Source organism: Malaclemys terrapin, chromosome 2 (genome assembly GCF_027887155.1).
Source record: "Malaclemys terrapin pileata isolate rMalTer1 chromosome 2, rMalTer1.hap1, whole genome shotgun sequence".
NCBI classification, from domain to species: domain Eukaryota; kingdom Metazoa; phylum Chordata; order Testudines; family Emydidae; genus Malaclemys; species Malaclemys terrapin.
In genome coordinates this window covers 34463790-34480765 of record NC_071506.1, presented here as the reverse complement: position 1 = coordinate 34480765, position 16976 = coordinate 34463790, and the positions used below count along the sequence as shown (strand labels likewise).

General features: G+C 38.4%; 1 protein-coding gene across 3 annotated transcripts in view; it reads left to right on the top strand.

The window, feature by feature from the left end:
- Positions 1-16976, top strand: part of ZFPM2 (zinc finger protein, FOG family member 2) — a 444680-nt gene that overhangs the window by 128166 nt on the left and 299538 nt on the right. For all 3 annotated transcript variants that reach the window (XM_054020229.1, XM_054020228.1, XM_054020227.1), the window contains one exon: positions 21-122. In XM_054020229.1, the coding sequence (XP_053876204.1) occupies positions 21-122 (102 nt within the window). The remainder of the gene's footprint in view (positions 1-20; positions 123-16976) is intronic.

The window sequence follows — 16976 nt, the reverse complement described above, 5'->3', positions numbered from 1 at the left end:
TATGTATTTTTTCTCTTCAGGTGATGAAGAGGGCAGCCAGGAAACAGCAGAATCAGATGGTGATGCACAATCAGAGAAACCAGGACAACTGATTGTGGAGACAGATGACTGGGATGGGCCAGGTAGGAGAAAACAAATTACAATCCAGAATGAATAATTTAAAATGGAGACTCTGAGAATGTTTTCCTCATGTTTCAGTAAGTAGGGCCAGTGTTGCATTGTTTTGTCAATGGAAAAAACTTCCTGTGTTCATGTGATGCCTTGGGATATCTACAAATAAGAGCTGAGGAAAAATGCTTCTGCAGACAGCTGTTCTGCACATGTCCATCTTGCATGAAAATTATACAAAGTAATGTTCCCATGATATTGCTACAAGAAATAAAAATGTTGTTATTCCTTAGCATTTTGAGGATTAAATGCAGGATTGGAGTTACCAAGAGGCTCCCAGTTCCATTGCTGCACTATGGCTGATAGTGCTTGCTTCTGTATTCTACTCTGTTTTCTGTGGCCAAACATCTGTATCTAGTCCCAAACGCTAAGCTTAACGAATGAATATGGCTGCCAATGATGTTTTCAAGGACTTTTCTTATCAGTTTTCATTTGATATAAATAATTTAACACACCCTGGTCATTGACTTCAGTGTTGAGAGAGAAACCTTTTGACTGCAATCAATAAACTATAAGAGCTTCATGTGTAAACTGTTATGAACAGTAAAAACACTGCAAATACGTTATTGGAGGAACATTAGGCAGTATTACAGTTCTATGGGCATGCGAGAGAGAGCTCCAAACAGCCATTAGTTGTAAATAGGTAAACCTTGGTTTGTGTTGTAAAGATACATAAAAACAAAGGGTTGGATCCTACAGTCTTCACTTTGGCAAACCTCCAATTTAATTCAGTTTGATTTTTTAAGCTACAGACAGCAGAATTTGTCCCCAAATCATTGTATTTAATATATTTCTTCAATGCCAAGGGGAAAACATATATTTGAAGCCAAACATATCCTTAAAGTAGCTGTGTTTCTAAACAGAGAACATTCCCCTGAAAGGGATGAGCATCAGAGAAGAGAGCCATGAAAGTACTCTAGCAATAATTTATAATGCAATAACACTTTTCATTAGAAAAAAAAATCCTATATTTCAATCACATTTTCATCCTTGCTTGAATTTGCAAATTACTGTGTGCTGTGCATGAAGAGGAGAACTCCTGTGGTAATTTTCTGAAACCAGCAGCTGGAAAATATAATGCAAACAAAAATGAAGATACACTATATCTCTGATTATTATGATGTCATTTATAATGTTGTTAATGATATACACAAATACGTTTATATTCTGTACAAAGCAATGTAGTATTATATTAAAAAAAAGATTTGGTATTAAAATGTATTACAGTAAATTTAAAATTGCTTGAAAACCTCTTTTGAAAGGGAACAGCTTCTTCCAGCTTTTTACAATTTTGGAGATTGTTGTTGTTGCATTAAATTTACTCCCTTTAACACAGGAATAAAATGTCTTTTAAGAATCTTAAGTTCTGTGAATTCTTTGTTGCTATTTTATTTTTAGAACAAAATAAATGTACTTGAGAGTATAATTTTTATTACTGGTTGTTATTGTCTTATGTGAACTAAATGCATAGGAATATTTTAGGGGATATTTTTGATGACAGCAAGAAGTAAAAGGTTTTGTTTTTTTGTAAGAAAATTCTTACGTAGATACTTGGTGATTTTTGTCCTGGATGTTAAAAGGGTAAGAAGATGCATTTCTTGAATTAAATGTATCATGACATACTGAGATGAGGATAGAAACTGAGAATGAATGGGAAACTCCTTTTTGTCCTTAGAGAAGTGACCACCACTGAAATTTAATCAGAGCTTTAATTAATTTAAATATTAGTCTTTCACACTGAAATGACATGTTTGTAGCATAGAAGAGAATAAATATATCACATGCCCCGCTCCTGCCTCTCTCTCTCTCTCTTTCTCTTTCTTCTAGTTCTTTCAATGAAATTCTGTATTCATTCTTTTGCTAATATATAAAAAAAGATAGAAGATTATTTTCAAACATGTAATACAGGAAAAATGAAAATAGTTTCTCCTTGTACAATTTTTGTGTAAATCTAGTGCTCATGAAATTCACTGGCTTGACAGTGCTGGAGAATGAAGTCTTTGGTTATTCAAAGATTATGTATCAGTACAGCATAGGAAGAGCCAGTACAACCTTACATCTCTCCCAATGTGCCTCTGCCCTTTCTCAGAGAATCCACCTCTCGGAGTTAGAGGGTGGCATCATCTCTATTGCCTGTTCAATCCTTGATCTCGTCACTGAGATGGAAGTTGTTAATATTACCAATTGTGGTGGTACTTTATGTGATACCAGCAGCCGTCCACTGAGAGTTGGATTGTGACCATCAAGGGCTATGGAATAGTTATTAAATTGTACCATCTTTATTTTGACCTAGGCTGAATTTAAAAAAATTGGTTTCTTTCTTTGTTTATAATATTCACGGTTGTTTGCTGTGACATCATGGTGATTTGTAGGGTTCCCAGCTGCTGTGGGATTCAGGCTCTTGAGATACTTATTAGTATTTAACTTATAATTAAGGATAGGTCCCAATCAAAACTCCAAATCTGAAAATGCATCCCTTGTCTTTTTCTTTAAAAATATAATTTGCTTCATGAAACTGTGCCAATATGTCCAGAGACTTTAGCAGTTGGATGCATTTTTAAAAACACAAATAATTTGTTTAAAAATTATTTTTTCCCCTGTAAATGTTCTGCAGTTACAGACAGCTCCTATTAGGCTTTTCTTTCAGCTTACAAGATCATTATCTTCACTGACTGTAAAACAGCTCCAGGGGGAGCCATCTTGGGTAAATGTATGTGTAAACTGTCCTCAATATTAACAATTTTTGTTCCTCTATCGTGTTAAAATATTATTTTTTTTAAATAATAGAGGTCTCTCTGCAGATATGGAGGCTGGAGCGGATGGACTTTGTCCTGGAGGCTGTCAAGCAAGGGCAAATTCCTTAATTTTGCTCACACTGTCATGCTGCCTTATCTCAAATCTTTCTCACTTCTATTTGGACATATACTAAGGGATGTATCCTGCTTCCGTTAAAACTAATGGCCAAAGTCCCAGGATCACAGAGTTTGGGGAACATGATTGGGCATTCGGCGTGGAAAATTGTATGTGAAAAAGATTTATGTTATTAAATGAGTGCCATGGTATGTGCTATGGCTCTATAATCTTTATATTTAGGATATCAGTGTTCTAAGATAATAATAATCAATGTTTTAACACATATAGAATAAGATGGGGTTCTAGTTGCTGACTGCTACATATCACCAAATCACATGAGAAAACAGGATCAGGATGACCGTCCTTAAGTACTTATGTATAATTTGTAAGGAAAACACCTGTATAATCATGTGGGGCTTCAATATAGTGACATATGCTGGAGATCTTATTCTGCCAACACTAACACATCCTTGGAATTTTAAAAAATGATAGATTACAATTTCCTAACCCAAACAGTGTTGCAACCAACACAAGGGAATTCGGTATTAACCTGATCTTGACAGACAAAGAGGAGTTGATCAGAGAACTAAAAATTAGTGGTTGTTCAGGTGAAAGTGAAAATGACTTGATTACATTTCTTATGTTCAAACAGAATATCAGTAATACGTGTATTTGGTGCTTTAAATTGGCCAGTTTCAAAGTTGGAAACAATTATGAGCCAAATCAGCTGGGAGAAAGACTTTAAACAGAAAAATAGGAATCATAATTGGGAACTATTTAACAACATTTTACTAGATGCCCCAAAAAGCTATAATCAAGAGAGGAAAATTATACTAGTTAAAAAACTAATCTGGTTTACAGGGAAAGTGAAAGCAGCTATATATATATATATGTTTGTGTGTGTATATATATATATATAGCAGTTAATATAAATTAAAGGTAGGAGTTGTATAAAATTGATAAAGGAAGCAAAAGGATACAAAGAGAAATCTATGGCTTGTAGAATTAGGGAATAAGAAGGATGTTTTCTTTGAGTATATTAGTAACAAAAGTAATCCTAACAATGTTATTGGTCCATTACTAGATGAAAATAGTAGAATTGTCAATAATATTGCAGAAAGGCATAAGCATTCAATAAATTTGTATTTGGGAAAAATCCAGATGATGTATTCCTATCATATGAAGATGATGAAATACTTTCCATTCCCACAATAACTAAAGAGGATATTATAAAGCAGTGAGTAAAGTTAGAGATTTTCAAATAAGAAGGTTTGGATAACTTGCATTCAAGAGTTTTTAAAAAGCTAGCCAATGAACTCTCTGAGTTGTTAATGTTCATTTTCAATAAATCTTGGAACACTGGGGAAGTTCCAGAGGTCTAGAAGAAAACTATTGTGCCAATATTTAAAAAGGGTAGAACTGACATCGATCTGGAACAACTGATGTGGAACTCAATAAAAATGTAAATGAACATAATGTAATTAATGCCAATCAACACTGGTTTATGGAAAATAGATCTTATCAGACTAACTTGACATCTTTTTTATGAGATTACAATTTGGTTGATAAAGGTAATAGTGCTAGACTTCTGTAAGGCATTCTGTCCTTGTAAGTAACATCTCTGAAAAAAGCGTAAAGATCCTGGAGGATAATCAAATGGGTATGATCACCCAATGGAACGGTGTGGCCTAAAGAGCTAATGTAATCCTTGGTTATATAAATGGGAATATTGAAGAGGAGTAGAAAGGTTGTATTACCTCTTATTTGACACTGGTGTGATAATAAATAATAAAACATTACTGTACATGACATCTCATATCATACCCTGGAAAATCCTGTGGGGAGGGAGGCAGATTTTCAAGTGTCAAGCACCACAACTAGAGTGAGATTTTTCCAAAAAGCTCAGCTCCCTTTTAGGGCCTTAAATAAGTGTCAGATTTTCAAAAGAACTCCGCACCCGACACACTTAACTCTTTTGACAATTATCTATGTGCTAATATGGTTCTCATTACTAGTGAGGGTCTTACAGTCATTAATGGATTTTTTATCTTCATAATACTCCTCTGAGGTAGTGAAATATTATCCTAATTTTATGGATGGGAAACTGAATCATAGGGGCAGGTTAAAGTGACTTTCCCAAAGTTACACAGGAAGTCTTTGGATCTGGTACAAGTTGAACCCAGGTCTACTAATTCCAGTGCACTATCCACTAGACCATAGGTACACCATGATTAAGAGCTGTGAAGAACAAATACAAATAATGGCTAAATGGGAGCTGAACTTTCTTAATGTCAAATGGAATTATTCTCATGAGTAAAGAGGAGTATTTGTCCTCACATACAAGCCAAAAAAAAAAAAAGGAAAATGCAGTTGAAAACTGATTTTTAAGGTTCTATTTGATGATCATGTCTTACATAACCTGTTTATATCAGTATGCATATACAGTAGACCTTCACTGGAAGTCCAGTCCTGCTTCCAGTTAGTCAATGGACGTTTTGCTGGCAACAGCAGCAGGAGCAGGATAAAGTTCTACTTCACATTAACCATGGTGAGGCCCAAAATGTATGTAAAATGATAAAACATAAGAGTTCTGTGCTACTATTAAATTTTTACTGAAAGATGAGGAGAGTTGGTCAATATTTTTTACGAATTGTAGCGTGCTGTTTGAGTGGAATGCAGATTAGTGCAGTTCTACTGTATTTTGTACTCCCAATGGCACACATCTTCGCCCATTATAAAAGGTGGTTTGAAAACTTCATCTTAATAGATTTACTGCAGCCTTCACTTTGAATTACTGTGACTCTGTACTGATTGTTGGGCTTACCCTGCATTATTTAGTAATACCAGAAACAGTTTGGGGTACAAAGCAAAGAAAGTGTTTGGTATAGATTGGAATGGTGGTAGACCACTGTGAGATGGAAACAGACACTAATGATACAGCCTTTTTTTTGTTAAACCAGTCCTAAGAAGGACTGGGAGATTACAGTCCTGATTTTGTTTCTTTTTTTTTTTGACTGGGGAAATGTGGTAGATATAAGATCTGGGAAATGCTATTTGATGTAAATTAACAAAAATCCATGAAACATCGTTAACCATAGATATAGTCTGACAGTAAGAAGAATATTCTAAAGAAGCAGAGGAAATCATAGAATGACTGTGTGTTACTCTGACAGTGAATCGGTATTATCTCTACTATCAGATAATGCAGTTATCATTAATTTTCACATTTGCATTTCAATCTTTGGAAGGAAATGACTCTTGCCGGATGAAGATAAGAGCTCTGTACCACTATAATGAGCCATCATTTTATCCTGATGCTTTGTATCCATATGAAAATGAGGCTGGGTGGTGGTGTGGTATGTGAGGAGGAGGTGGGAGGGGGTCAAAGAAACATTATAACAAAGTGTCAAAATCACTACAGACTTTGGAGCCCTTTATGAAACAAGAGGCAGTCTAAATAAATCTTCTGTAGTGAAGTGGTTATCGGATTAAAAGAAGAAAGCCTGGCTCTCCCGTATTGCAGGAAAAACTGGAGGAAGAGGAGGAAAATTCTCTGAATCTTATTCCCTTAATCGTTTCCACCACTAGTTTAGAAATGTGAAGAGGGCATGCAAACTGAGCATGGTGTGAGGGACTGTGATGATACTCATCAAGTTAATCTCTTGTGTTACAGGTCTGCTTCTGACACTTAGATACTATGATCATGGGTGCATTAGAAGCAGAAAGAAAGTTTGATGAAAGGGATGCCAATACATGGCTCCTACAAGGTTTGAGGGCAGCTGAACCCTGGAGCGCTTTTATTACATGTCCATAGTAACATATTAAATGGAGGTCTTCATATTATTTTCACATCGGTGTGCATAACAGATTGTAGTCATCATTCACTGTTTCATTCAGTATAAACACTCATGTATAACACAACCTTATTCTGGAGCCTGAAGGTGCATCTGCACAACTCTGAACAAGGAGCTTCTCCTTCTCATCTTGACTGAATGAAACCAGTTGTTTGAAGAACAGTCTCATAATATCTTCAACTCTCTTAAAGGACTGTACTGCATTGGTAGGGACATTATAAAAGCACTTACTAACCAGACATTCTGGAATAAACAGGCTTATAACATAGCTGTAATCATTTGGGATATTTGATTTACTCCAGCTTTAAATGATCATTTTATATTTTTCTTTTGAATGAAAGACAAATATTTCTCACAGATAGTTTTTAAATTATAAAGATTTTACTTTTGTTAACAGTTATCACTGTATAATATTGCCAACACCAGTCATTCAAAACTCATGAGCCAGTCCCACTAAGAATCCTGAGATTTTAAAAAAATAAGGAGTCTTGGGTTCATTTTATTTGATTCTTAGTTATTGAATCTTTAAGGTACATTGTGGGCCAGTGCGAATGACTCTGTATCTTGGTGGTTAGAGGCACTCTCCTCATCAGCAGAGGTGGGAGTTGAACAGGGATCACTTACATCCTTGGAGAATAATCTAATCTAATAATCTAAAAGTTATGATGAAAGTGGCCTTCCACCGCCACATGAGGCACCTGACTCCAGATAAGGGTCCCTGGCTGTGAATCCCAAGTAGAGATAAGCACCTCCCTGCAGAGTGGCTTTAGGTGCCTAATTCCATGAGAGCGGCAGAACTTAGCACACATTCCTCTCAGCACCTCTGATTTCTATCTTGGGCAGCTTTCCACTCAACATGCTAGCTTTTGTGAATCCCATTCTTAGGCGCCTTTCTCTCCCCATTAGTTGTATAGGAAGCTACATGCTGAACCCTGGCTTTATGAATCCCGGTGATTTTCTAGGCAACTAATAGTTAGGCATTGTAACATTCAGTGTCACAACACCTAAGTCCCTTTGTAAATCTAGCCCTTTCTTATAAACAACAGCTGAGAGTCTCACATAGTCACATCACTCATCACTCTAGGACATTTTATATGACAGGCCTGATTCTATACCCTGCCACTTGGCATAGGCCACATTCAAAAGTTATTAAAATAGAAATAGATAAAGATAAACCATGTTGGTAATTACCTAAATTTATTTTAGATTTTAGTGACTGCTACAGGCCATATAAGACATTCACCCGTTGTCTTATTTGAAGTTTTCTTTTCTTTGACTTGCCATGCTGGGGTATCTACTCTCCAATCAGTGGGTCATTGCTCTTCAGTGCCATTTCCCCTTGCCTGGGACAAGTACCAGCTTCCGCCAGACTTATGCCTCCCCAGCACCTCTTAAATGTAACTAAGTGGTTATACACCCATACATAAGTTTTTGCTGGACTGCTGCATTGGAGTCTGAACTCCAATTTGTGATTTGATGAGTGCACCAATATGTTGCACTCTAATTCCCCTGGCAGACCTGCTGGTGTGCACTAAATGTTCCTTAAGCACATTAACAGGACTACATCAATGCACACTAATGGAATCTGTGCAGGGGAGTTAGAGCACAACATACTAGTGGTGCTCTACAAATTGAACTCCTGTAGTGTGGATGCTGGGGTTGTATAGACAAGCCCAAAGATTCATGGGAAGTCCACAGGATGGATGAAACTGTTCTGTGGGCCAGATAAGGCTGCAGGCCATAGGTTTGACATCCCTACCCTAGGAGCTGGTGTTTTAAGGGAAACACCAAGTACTTTTAACATAACTCTTAACACTGCAGCTTTGTTCGTGTCAACAAGCAGTGGAAAGTGAAACTGACTATAAACCAAAATTAAAGGAAATTGTCTATTTGCACTTTGTAAGCTGAGAGAAATGCAAAAGTCAAAGAAGCAGCAGGAATAGTGAAATGTAAATTAGATTTTTAAAATGCTTTCCATTTTAATAATTGTAGGGTCTGATTAGAAACAAAAGTAAGCTTGAAATGTATTATTTTTAACCTGATAGTGTTCATTTAGCCTCTCTGAGCTTTGGTTTACCCATCTGTGAATTATTAATTTAAAGGATGTTTGATACTCAAAATACTAGAGGTAGATTGATATTTTAGAATCCACTGTCCCAGCCTGACCTACTAGTGGGAGGGTGCTTCCCATCATCCAGACACATAAAGTGCTGAATTCTATATGTCCCCAAGGCTGAAGACTGATGAAGTAGCTCCTTGTGTTGCTTCAGGGCTTAAGCCAATCTTTAACTGTTAGAGATCAGGATGAGACCTGTGTGTGTTAGGGGTAGGGGGAGGCAGATTATGCCACATCTGACTGCTATGAGGTTATTACATCTTCCATTGAAGCATCTGATATAAATGAGCAAATTACTCTATTGTTGGTAGCATTTACTCTGGAGGTATAGATTTGCTGAAGACCTCACTGGAAAAGTGATGGGATGACCTTGGATATTTTGGAGAACATGATATGTGCACAGGGACTGAATTTTCAGATTCATTAGGTACCCCAATTTGGGCATGATGCCTTATATAGTAGGTACAGTGAAAAGTACAACTCCCTGTAGGTCACACAGTGAAGGACTCAGTCTGTGAAATTCTGCTGGGAATCAATGAACATCTGCATTACAATACATTGTTTCTTGTAGTTTCATACACCAAGGGACCTGCAGAATCTATCAGGAAGCTTTGCACTTTTCAGCTGTCTCCACTGTATTTTGGTTATAAAGGCAATGACATACTCTGGTAATTGCATAGGACTAGGAAACATTGTCTGTTTCTGGAAGCAGATGGGTTGAAGAATCAAAAGGGGCATGTAATTGGTCCACAAGTATTTTGCTCTTTGTTGTGTTTTTCTCATTAATTCTACCAATATTATTACACACAGAACACTGCACAGCAACAATTTGCCTTGAACAATTGAAGGATGGATATGTTAATATATTGAACTGTATACCCAATGTGGAGTGATTTACCAGGAAAAAATTACAGTCCAACTAGTGAATGCAAACAAACATGAGATATGAGAGTGCCATTTCTTTCTTAATTTAGCAGTTCTTGTTCGAGTGCTGGTCCCTGTGGGTATTCACTATGGATTTGCATGCACTTGGTGCGCCTAGGACTGGAAATCTTTCAATGGCAGTGTCCATTGGTCTGTGTCTGCACCCTTCATCTCATTGTACACCCACCCAAGGTCATAAGGGGTGACACAGACTGACTGCCTCTCCAGTTCCTTTCTACTACTCATGGTCTGGGACGGAATCATCCTGTGGCTGCAGCATTCTAGTTTTACTTGAATTTTGACTGTAAATATTTGTAGATAGCTTATATATAAGTTAGTAGTTTAGTTGTAGTTAGTGGGAATTGGGGGGTTCTCCCCTGTTGTTTCCCTGCCATTTAGGGCACTTAATATGCCCAGGGTCTCAGGCTTCAAACTCTGGCTGTCCTGCCCTTGGTTCTTCCATTGCTTGCCTTGGGGAATCACACGTTTCATCAAAGTGTGAGATATGCTGCCCCTTTCCTCCTCATATTAGGCAGTCTCTGGAGTTCAGACTCCACAGATATCTAATAGAGCTCTCCATGAGGCTCCTGTTAGATCTGGGACCCTCCTGCTTGCTGTCTCATCAGCTGGAGCTTCTGGGCACTGCCCTTCCAGCAGTGACACTTTCCAACTTGGAATCTTCCAGCAGGCCCAAAGACTCTACGAAACATAGGCATAAAAAGCTTAAGGAGAAGTTCCCTCATAAAAAGAGAGACTGAATAAGTCCTCCAAGAAAAGATTGCCTCTTCCCCTTCCTTGGTACCAGGGAGACTGCATGCATGGGGAACATGGGCTGGCATTGATGGTACCAGGAGCTTCCGGTGCTCTGAAACTGTCCACAAAGATATGTAAGGATAGGAAGGGACACTCACCCTCCACTCTGGCAGTACTACACTGCATCAAGACCACCGTGCTCAAGTGTACATAGTGAACCAGTCTATACTAAAGACCCTGGCTAGTTCTCCTGTGTAACTTTGTTATGCCCTTCCCAAGAGCTTGGCAATTTTCACAGATCCTGAGTTGGTGATCCTATCTGAACTACTTCTAGTGAGAGACATCACTACATCTTTCACTGGTCCCAAGCACTAGCTGGGGATGCTCTGACACCATTGAGATGTTCTCACCAGGGTGTGCCTTTGACCATGTTCCACAAGACAGACAATATGGACAGCCTCACCTATAGAGTCAGATGACACTTACTCTGTGGCTCAACAGGAGGTGGTGCTACTGATTCCACTGATGATTTGGACATAGGACAACAGCTCAGATGGGGTTTCCAAGGCCTCCTGGAGGTCTCTATACCCCTTTGACCTATACTGTGGGGCCTGCCTCCATACTCATATGATCACATCTACTGGCCAGACTTGCTCCTGGGATCCATACCATTCAGTCCCAGCCTACGAGGACACAGAGTACCACTTTCAGTAGAGATCGCCACCAAGAGAGGAGTCTCAGTTGCTGTGGGAGCATGTGGGGAAGCAAGAAAAACTGAAGCAGTTGGTACCACTGGATCTGCCAACATTTTCTTCTTCTTTGGATGAGGTGGTGGCATTGGCCAGTCCCTCCTCTCCAGATGACTACAGGCAGTACCAGGAACTGCTGAAAACCTCCAGATTCCACTGGAAGAGGTTCAGAATTCCCCATATAAACTTCTGGACATGCTCCACAGATCTTTCCAAGGTGGCTGTCTTTATTAATGAGGCCATTTTGGAGCCTAAGCACACTTGGCACACACACACTTGTGCCCTGACTCCAAAGAGGGCTGAGAAGAAATATTATGTTCTCTCCAAGATGATGTAATAACTGTTTTCCCAACCTAACCCTAACTTTCTAGTTGTCCAAGAGATCATGGAGTGGAACAGCTTTCACCAAGCCAGGTCCACTCCCTTGAACAAGGATACCAAGAGACTAAATCGCTTCTGCAGAAAGAAGTTTTTACCAGCCTATTATTCCATATGGCAAACTACTGGGCACTTGTGAAAATATGACTTTACTAATTACAAGCAGGAGACACGGCTTCCCGTGCCATGACAACCTTAGTGGTTAAGAGGTGGGCTTCTTGGCTAAGGTCCAGGCAACAGTTAATCTCCCCTTCAAGGATAACAGCCTTTTCAGCGAGAAAATCTATGGCATTTAATTTCCTTGAGGACTCTTGCACCACCTTCCATTCCCTGGGAATAGACACTCTAGCTCACTGTAGAAAATATTTTAAACCCCTGGCGCATAGATCTTGACCAGCTCCTGAATTCTCCTAAAACTAGAAGACCTATGAGCCATCCAGAAAATGTCAGAGGGTGCATCTTGGCAGACGCACTGCACCACCGCCATCTCTGCTTAAGACCAGCTGCCTACCAAGAAGACATTTTGATGGGAGGCTTCAGAGCCATCAACCGGTCCTCTCACAACCAATCTTCCCCATCCCTTTCTGTGATTACCTGGCTCATTTCCTTCCAGTGCAGCAGCTTGTCACCTATCACAAATGTCTTAGATGTCATTGCAAACATGTACATGATTGAATCCCTTCCCCTACTTCTCTAAAACCCTCTTCCTTGTCCCTATTCAGTGACTTCCCTCACGAGACTATTCTCAGACAGGACATGGACTCTCTAATCCAGTTAGGGCTACAGAGACTGCACCTCAACACAGGGGGAAGGACTTTTACTGAAAATATTTCCTAATCCTCAAGATTCTTTCTGACTTTAAATTGAAACAAACCGTTAACCTTCCTGTATTTTTATTGTGAGATTCTGAATAAAGAGAAGATAGGAGACTGCACTCCTTAGACATGCAGAGCTCTGGCCTTCCACCTGTACAAGACAAGGCTTTGAGATCTTTGAGCTTATTTGTCACCGTTGTTGGTAGGATGAAAGGAGAGGCAGTATCTTCCCAAATACTCCCCAAATGGATTTCCAACTGCATCCTCCTCTGCTACGAGCTTGTGGGAGCCCTTCCACCTCAATCTGTTAGGGCTCATTCTACCAGTGCTCAAGTGGCGTTGGCGGTTTGCCTGCAAGAAACCCCACTCTTGGAAGTCTGTGGAACAGCAACCTGAGGCTCTGTTCACATGTTTATCAGGCACTATGTCCTGATGCAAGCCTTGACTGAGGATGCTTCAGCAACCCTGCAAATGTGATGTAGAGCACTTAGTCACACCCGCTTCCTCATAAAACACTATTTGGAAATCACCCACGGTGATTACCTATAGGGACCAGCACTTGAAGAAGAAAGGAAGTGACTTATCTCATAGTAACAGGAGTTCTTCGACATTTGTGGTCCCTATGGGTATTCATGTCCTGCCCTCCTTTTCCTCTGCTCTCCTCCTCTTTGGGTTTGTGGTAAAATAGGAACTGGAGGGGCAGCTGGTCCGTGCTATGCTTTAGGCCTTAAGTTGGGAACATGATGAGATGAAGGCTGCAGGTGCAGACCAATGGACACTGCCAATGAAGAATTTTCAGTCCCGGGTGCACAGAGCACCTGTGCACGGACAATGAATATTTCAGGGGAGACACATCTCAAAGAACTCCAGTTACTATAAGGTAAGTGACCTTCCTTTTTAGTTGGTTTCAGTTACATATCCTGTGTTTAGCACCTCATTAAAGAAAATATTTTAATTTACAAAAAAGGCTTTCCTCCTACATCTTTGAAAACTGTTTTTTCTACTCTCTTTTAAGCCCTTACAACAGTGGTTGAAATAACCTAGCTAAAACAAAACACTTTATCATCAGGATCCATCGTACCTCTATTCAAAAGCGTCAGTCTGCAAATTAAATTTTAATGCAGTATGCCAATGAGAAACTAGATACTGTTATTTATCCAGTAAAATGACATGAATGATTAGAGAAAAAAAATCATTTCTAAGTTCTAGATAACATGAGAGAGATAAATGGAAAGAGCCGACATAGGACCAAAGTCAGACATTTCAAAGTTTTAGTCCAGGCTCTGACAATGACTTCCTCTGAGACTTTGGGCAACTCATTAGATATGGCTATGCTGTGACCAGTGGCAAGTTTCCGAGCCTGGGTAGATTGACTCCCACTAGCTCAGCTTGAGCTAGAGCGCTAAACATAGCAGTGTGGACATTGTGGATCCCTCGGAGACACCAGCTAGCCACCTAATCTCAGATCCAGGGGGATTGGTGATCAGCTGTTTTCCAAGCTGTTAACTGAGCTGCAACGTCCACGCTGCTCTTTTTAGCAGAGTCTGTCTACCTAAGGACTCACTCCGAGCTGCAAGATAGACATTCCCATTGGGTCCCTTATTTTCAAAAGTGTCTCTTTTAGTTTATTCAATTCTTGGGAGTCCATCATGAGGACTGAAGCTAAAGTTGGACAATTGTCTTGGTAGTTGTCAAATAATTGGGAACCAAAAGTAATGGACACTTTTGAATTTGTGCCTTATCTTCCTTGTCTTAGGACTGGATCTTGTGATATGCTAAATGCATCCTGCAAGTTCCAAGCACTCTCAACTGTCATTTACTTCATCGGGCATTGTGAGCACTGAGTACCTTGGAAGTTTCGATGCTTACTTTCACACTATAAAATGGAAATTTCCTTGCAGGAGAATGAATTGCATAAAATCATTGGGAATTTTGGTTTGACTTCTGCAGAAGGAGTGTTGGGTCCAGTCTTTCTAAGGCATAATAATGATGAAAATAGCTTTATAAGTACATCAGTAAGTATTATTATATAATCATTATTTAGTATCCTTTCACTAGCATGGCAAAATAATCAGAATTGTATTTAAATAACTGTCAATCCTCCTCCTATTGTAACTTACCATATTAGCTTAGATACTGAAATACTTTCAGATCATTATCCCAAAACCAAATCCAGAAGTATTGGAGAATGGTTATTAACATTCTTATACCTATAACTTGGTAAACCTAAAAGATAAGCCCCAAGGGCTTGGAACCTTCTTCAAATATGTTGTTGCCTGGAAGATGCTTTAAATATTTCAAAATATATTCAGTAATTTAAATTTTGTGCTAAATATATCCAGTGTAATTTAAAATTGGAATAATCATGAGGGAATATTTTTTGTGTTAATCCATCCCTGAAAAATGCTAGCATCATAACTTTTTGGTTTTGACTGCCACATTGTGTATGAATGGTAATGACTTTCAAATATGTGAATCTCTAATGCAGTGCAAATAAGTTTTTAATGCTCTGTGAGTGATTATAAAGTGCTGAGTTAATGTATATTAGGCTCTGTTTATACATAGGAAACACATCCAAGACAATGTTTTGCTGTTGTGGATAACCACTCCAATATATTTGTTACTGCTGGTCACTTGTTTTCATGTATATACAGGCACATTCTTGGAAATCCTTTATTCTGTGCTGTTTCTTGAAAAAAACCTGAACCCTCATTTTAAAACAGAATCCTAAACTACCCACCTTTCTTCACACGCCCCTTGCTCCATTCCCCCAGCATTATAATAAATCTGAATAATAGGAATAATCAGATTTTATTTTAAAATAAATTCCTGGGGATTTGCTACAGATAAAAGTGAAAATTTGTCACACGGGATTATAATTTAGGCCTGGAGTAATTGGTGCAGGATTGTTCCCTTACATATGATTTTTTTTAAAAGGAAAACTGATATAAAGCACAGCAAAGATTATGACAATAAAGCCATAGAAACTATGCTTTTAGTTAAGAGGAAAGGTAGGAGAGATAAACAAGTTGGGGCTGATTCATCACTGTGTCACTGCAATTTTATTCCAATATAATTCCATTAAAATCAAGGAAGGCACAGCAGCATATAACTTCAGTGATGAGTTTTTGAGTATATTAAAAGATTATATATACTAGCAAGATTTTCAAAAGTGACTAGCATGTTTGGATATGTTGGTTTTTGGGGGCTCAACTTGAGACACCTTAAAGGAGCCTGACTTTCAAAGTGGGGGGTGCTAAGCACTTTGTAAACTCAGGACTCTCTAAGAGATCTCAAATTGGGCACTCAAAAATTGAGGCACCTAAAGTCACTTATTAGTTTTGAAAATCTTGTCATCTATAATAAATGTAATCTGATCTATTATACAGTATCTATGTAAAGTGACAATATACTGACCACCTAGCTGTCAGCTTGCCTCCAATACAGTTTTCCAGGTCGGATCTAAAGTACATCATTGTAATTACTTCAAATGAAGTTTAAACATGTAGGAAATAAAACTACGGTATATTGTTTTTAACTTTTTAGAACTTAATGGTTTTATAGTTTGACAAAATATAGTGATTTGTGTTTGATGGACTTCCACTGACTTCAGTGAGCTTTGTATCAGGTTCAATATTGCCTTGCTGAATGTTCTTATTTTTCCCAGTCATTTATAGTATTACCATTGCTCAGCCTTTAATGTAGACTACTCTTAAGGTGCATGGTGGGTCTCAACTTTTCATGGTAATTTCCTTTAAGAGGTTCAAAAGTGTATTTTCTAGATACATGCCAACTACTTCTAGCAGCAAAGAATAACAGCTATTTTGGTTTATTGCAGTCTGATAACAGCTGGCATTTAACTTAATTACTATATCCAAAACATTTTATCCATCACATTTTGAGCCTCTTCCAAGGAAAATTATTTTTCTCTCATCTTGTCTTGTCACTCCTAATTTTAATAGTCACAACTCATTTAATTTTCTTTCGTATATCTTTGCACAAGAGTGAGTGAATCATTTGAAACCATGGAACAATGACATAGGGTTGTTGACAGGGGTGTGAATGGGAGAGGAACAGTACAGAATTTAAAAGGTATATACATTATAGAGCAGGGGTAGGCAACCTTTCAGAAGTGGTGTGCCAAGTCTTCATTTATTCACTTTAATTTAAGGTTTTGCGTGCCGGTAATACATTTTAATGTTTTTTAGAAGGTCTCTCTCTATAAGTCTGTATTATATAACTAAACTATTGTTGTATGTAAAGTAAACAAGGTTTTCAAAATGTTTAAGAAGCTTCATTTAAAATTAAATTAAATTGCTGATCTTACGCTGCCAGCCTGCTCAGCCTGCTTCCAGCCTGGGGTTCT